The 4,988-nt window shown below is 32.4% G+C and overlaps 1 protein-coding gene across 1 annotated transcript; it reads right to left on the bottom strand.

Annotated features, from left to right (window-relative positions):
• Nucleotides 1-3,776: 3,776 nt before the first annotated feature.
• LOC133670758 (thioredoxin H2) lies at nucleotides 3,777-4,782 on the bottom strand. Its single transcript, XM_062091360.1, has 3 exons — nucleotides 4,505-4,782; nucleotides 4,307-4,429; nucleotides 3,777-4,202 (listed from the first exon to the last, which is right to left on the bottom strand). The coding sequence occupies exons 1-3, from the start codon at nucleotides 4,667-4,669 to the stop codon at nucleotides 4,068-4,070; spliced, it is 423 nt and encodes a 140-aa protein (XP_061947344.1). The 5' UTR covers nucleotides 4,670-4,782; the 3' UTR covers nucleotides 3,777-4,067.
• Nucleotides 4,783-4,988: the final 206 nt, after the last annotated feature.

Here is a 4,988-nt window from a genome sequence, read left to right on the forward strand (position 1 = left end):
TTTTAGACAATCAAAATCTATAAGAATAACCCAATCAAATAATTTTATAAATAAAAAATAATGTAACTAATAGAATGGATCAAGTAGATGTGCATAAATCTCTTTTAGAAACTAAAGTTTTTTTTTGTATCCATTAAGTAAAGATAGTTAGTTTACATAATATAAATGAAAAAGTCAATAAAAGAAGCTTAAATGTTTAATGTATGATTTATGAGCATACAATCTAACTAATTGAGTTGAGCAAAAAGAAGAGCAAACCTCATATTATTTTGGATATAAGAATCCATAAGAAAGTTGAGTTATCTCTTTGCCTCGAAAAACTATGGTTTTGTTGATGAAATGTGATTGAAAAGGTTGAATAAGTTAAAGAACAATATTTGGTAGTAAGATGGTGATCCTTGTTTGATGGAAAAATTGAAAATTATTAGTAAAGTATAGTAGTAAAAAGGTAGAACGTTGTTGCAATATAGGGGCTTCTCCATGTTTAAAGCCATTTTTGCCTAAGACTTTCTAATGACCAATGAAAGTAGAAAACAAAGAAAGAGTTGAAACCATTTAAATGCATAAAAAAGAAATGGTTGAAAAATGCTCCATTTCAAAAATTAAAGGGGATAAAGGCATTAATTATGTACTAGTTTATAATGTAGCACAAACTTTCTTATGTGGTTTCTGATAATGTGATCGGAGTTAATGATCTTATCCTAGCATATACCATAAGATTGGTTTCATTTTTTCTTAGAATAATAAATATATATATATATAACGACCTTTTTTCATGATTGGCAATTTTGTATTAAGGCAACAATGTGTGTCACTCAAATGTTGTACAAGTTTTTTTTCCTCTCGACCAATGAAACACCAAAAAGTTATGTAATTTTGTCTAAAATAAGATCAATCAGCCATACTCAATCAAAACTCATAAATGGTCAAAAGGTAAAAAGAAAAAGGAATGGGACAAAATATTGAAAAAAAATGAAGCAAAGGTGAATAGAGAAACCTAAGCCTACAAAGGAGCATGTGTAAAGCAAGATTTATCTAAGAAAATAATAAAAAGAAAACCAGGTTGAAGGGGCATAAATTCTGAAAGATAGAAAAAAAAAAGATAAAGAAAGTAAGGGAAACTCTAAAAACAAGTTGATATATGGCTTACAAACTTTCAATCAATGATATGTAATTATTATATTATATGCTTTAATATAATTAAGGTATGTCTTAAGGTAAGTCTCTAGCCATGTTCTTTTCCTTATCACACGATCCTTATTCATACCTCTCCTTAGTAGTTGATCTAGCTGATCATATTTTCATGACATGATTTTCTTTACCGTCTCTTGAGCCCTTACAATGCCTTAAATGACTTGTACTCTTTGATCTGCATTGTAAGGTAGAAAGATATTGCCAATGTCTATGTATATTGAACAGGTGAACCTATAGAGAAAGAAAGAAATAAGATTTCGTAAGCCATAAATTACAACTAAATTGCATATATAGTTCTAATATAATAGACTATAAATGTTAATGATTCTTAACTATTCTAAAAAAAAAATACAAAAGTGTTTAAATAGTAGCTAAACCAACCTAATTAATCAAAACTTAAAACAAATAAAATTCCGAAATCGAATAAAAAAATAAAAAAAATAAAAAAAGAATTTAAAACAATAACTTTTAAGACTAATTTGGGCATGATCTTGACCTCACCATGCTAGCTAGCCAACTTTATAGAGGACTAAGTATATATTACTTGTTCATAAATTTTATGTCCTATCAAATAATCAGTTAAACATTATGTCTGCTTTTATCAAAATGATCATTTTATTCTTTTAAATTTCTTGTTAAGTTTTGACTTTTTAATCTAATTCATAAATAATTTATTAGACTTTTCATATAAGGTGTTACACAACCCCCATCATTTAGTCTAGTTAAAAAGTTCATAGATGTTCCTAGATCACTAGGGCTAGTGATCAATTGATTTTCTTATGTTTGGATTTGGTATAGCCATAAGACCATACTATAATTGTCTTTAATGGAATTTCCAACGGTTGAACTTTGGATTTTCAATACGGAGACTTTAGGGTTCAAACCCTTTGATGAGTGGGTGGGAATTCAAAGAAAATAGGACGGTTCCCTGACCTTCACCATCAGTTAAATAGCCTCATGTTAAGTGGGCCTTCTGAGCAACTAAAAAATGTCCATACTGAATGACAAATTTTCTACTTGCTCTCCTGGTTCTTCTTCTTCTTCTTCTAATTGGGCTCTCTTTGTTATCGATATAGAGCACAAATACAAGATCGTGAAATGAAATGGATGCGAGGTAGGAATCATACATGCGGAAATGACTATGGTGGAGTAAATGATGCTCTGGTTCTAAAAAAAAACTAACTTTGGAATAACAATTGTTGATGCATCTCATAAAGCTTCTACCATTGTTCTAACTGTGACATGGAGCACTATCTTCATTATTTATAATATAATTATTAAATTGTGTTACTTTTATTAAGATTTTCTGGATTTTGAGGAGTCTTGCAACATAAAAAAAGAGTAAAACTTTTGATTTAGAGGTAAAATTCTATCAAATTGTTTTTTCATGCTCAAATTAGGTTTGAATTTAATTAAGATTTTATTAATTAGAATATTTTTCTTGTATTTAAACATTTTTGTCGGCTATTATTTTTGTCAGTAGAGAATTCATGAAATAAAAAACATATTAGAAAGGCTAGCACAAATTCTTAAGCGATAACCACTGGACATTCAGAAGCATCGCAAAAAGCAAAAAACTTTTATGCTAATCCTCTTCAATTTCTATGATGCTTTTCTGTCACGGACTTGAAGCATCTATGCTTTTAAGATTTTCATCTTTATAATCTTTTTACTTTTCAAGTAGCGTCTTTCTTCCTATATGAACGGATTTTTAATTACCTGCACCAGATGTTGTGTTATCTTATTCACTAAATTATGCATTCTTACTCCTCAAGTTTAAGATTCCTCACCTAACACAGTGATTGGGATAAGTCATATGATTCAACTTCCAGCGTATATTTGGGGTTTCAAGCCTCCGAAAGAAGGATCGGGAGGACATCAGAATGCTTGCCTCTGCAGTTTACCTGCAAGTGATGAGCGTCCTGATCTTCTACTTGTGGCTGCTTTTGTTATTGCTAGGCTGGTCAATGAACTTCTACTCTGTCCTGTATATCTTAATTGCGGGCAATACAAGCAGTAAAATCACTTATTTGTTGTTCTATTCTATCATGGTCAAATTCCTACCATGATGGATGCCTAAGCGAATTGGAGCTTCGCTGCTATTGAAGGGAGCGGTTGAGGTAGTCTGGCTTTACAACCTCTTCTGATGTTCATACTTGCAACCTCTTCGGCGTCCTATGTGGTGGTCTTTCACTTTGATTCATCTCCAATTCAACGAGATGAAGATAAACTAAGAAGTGTAATGGAGGAAATCATTAGAATGGGTGTGCTTTACTGCACTTTGTCAAGCTTGTCATTTGTTCTTAATGCCGGTCACATCTAATTAAATACCAAAGAAGCATGACACTGAACAGGCTATAAAATATCAAAATGCAGATGCAACAAACCCTGTAATGGACTTGGTTTAACCATTGAACAGATAACAAAATGGAAGTTGGCATGCAACAATTAAGTAGATGATCCTTGTTTAATATTATAGCCTTCAGAATATTGAACATTCCCTGTATTGTAGTCATGCTTCGGGAAAAGAAGCAAACAGATTCTACACACAATTTAGAAGAAGAAAAAAAGAGTCCTGTAAATGTGTATAAACAAATCATTTAGCATTCTTAGAATCCACAATTGTCACCTACATTTGGATGAATGATTTATTTGTATGCAAAGCATATTTTCCAGAAAAGAAACACCAAGCATCGAATGCAAAAGATCACACAGGTTCCAAGTTTCAATAAGTACATAAATAATCCTTGCCATTTTTCATTCAACTTCAAGAAAAAGATGGAAATAGTAGCAACTGACAAGCTTCAATTCTTTCATGCTTAAGCAAATAAAGATGGACGCGGAACCAAGAGATTGAAGAATCAACAAGCAGCTTAACGAGGCCTGTGTTTTTCAATCTTCCTCTGAAGCTCCTCCTTCTGAGCTCCCACTACCCTGTCCATTTCATTCCCTTTCTTCACCAACACAAATGTTGGCATTGCCTGCACCCCAAACTCTTGTGCCACATCCTATATCATCACCACCCCAAAGGAAAACCCAAAAATAAAAATCAAATCAAACAATAATTAATTGGGTTTGCTTATTATAAAGAAAGAGAGTAGTTAGTGCATACAGGCAATTCATCGACATCGATCTTGGCAAACTGAACATCAGTAAATTTGGCAGCCATGGCATGAACTGCTGGTTCCATGTGCTTGCAGGGCCCACACCAAGATGCCGCGAAATCAATCACCATCTATTATCCAAAATCAATCAATTACATGTAAAGAGAGACATGATGATAGATAGATAGATGGGTTGATTGTGTTACCAGCTGGTTGGTGTTTTTTATGGAATTAAAGTGGAGCTGCCAACGGGCTGAGGAGTGGAACGCTGTCACACCCGATTGACCATCCGATGCTGAATCTTCTCCAGCGGCTGAGGCTCCAAATAAGTAAGACAGTATAGATCCAATGGAAGACAGTACAGCTCCCATCTTTCTTCTCTCTGTGTTTTTTTTTTAGCTAATGCAGAGCAAAAATACAGAAATCTAAGTAACTGAGGGGATATAGGGTTCCTTTTATTGCCTGCTCTACCAGGACTAGGACGACTCTGTTTTATGTTGTAGTTTTTTTTTTTCATGACATATAGATAAGTTATTATTATGAAAAATCCTTGTTTTATGGCTCATCAATTGATATATTATTTTTATGAAATTTTCATAAAAAAACATCGTTAGCCTATTATTTTTATTTAAAATTTAGTTCATATAAATTCAACAATATAGGCTTACAATCATAATTTGTATATTATGT

This window comes from Populus nigra, chromosome 13 (genome assembly GCF_951802175.1).
Source record: "Populus nigra chromosome 13, ddPopNigr1.1, whole genome shotgun sequence".
NCBI classification, from domain to species: domain Eukaryota; kingdom Viridiplantae; phylum Streptophyta; class Magnoliopsida; order Malpighiales; family Salicaceae; genus Populus; species Populus nigra.

What these genes read in the sequence shown, in the direction of transcription:
- LOC133670758 (XM_062091360.1), bottom strand. Translation starts at nt 4,669, where the DNA reads ATGGGAGCTGTACTGTCTTCCATTGGATCTATACTGTCTTACTTATTT. An exon ending in TAAAAAACACCAACCAGCTG is followed by an intron (nt 4,430 to 4,504) that starts GTAACACAATCA and finishes TTTGGATAATAG; the next exon opens with ATGGTGATTGATTTCGCGGC. An exon ending in TCGATGTCGATGAATTGCCT is followed by an intron (nt 4,203 to 4,306) that starts GTATGCACTAAC and finishes GTGATGATATAG; the next exon opens with GATGTGGCACAAGAGTTTGG.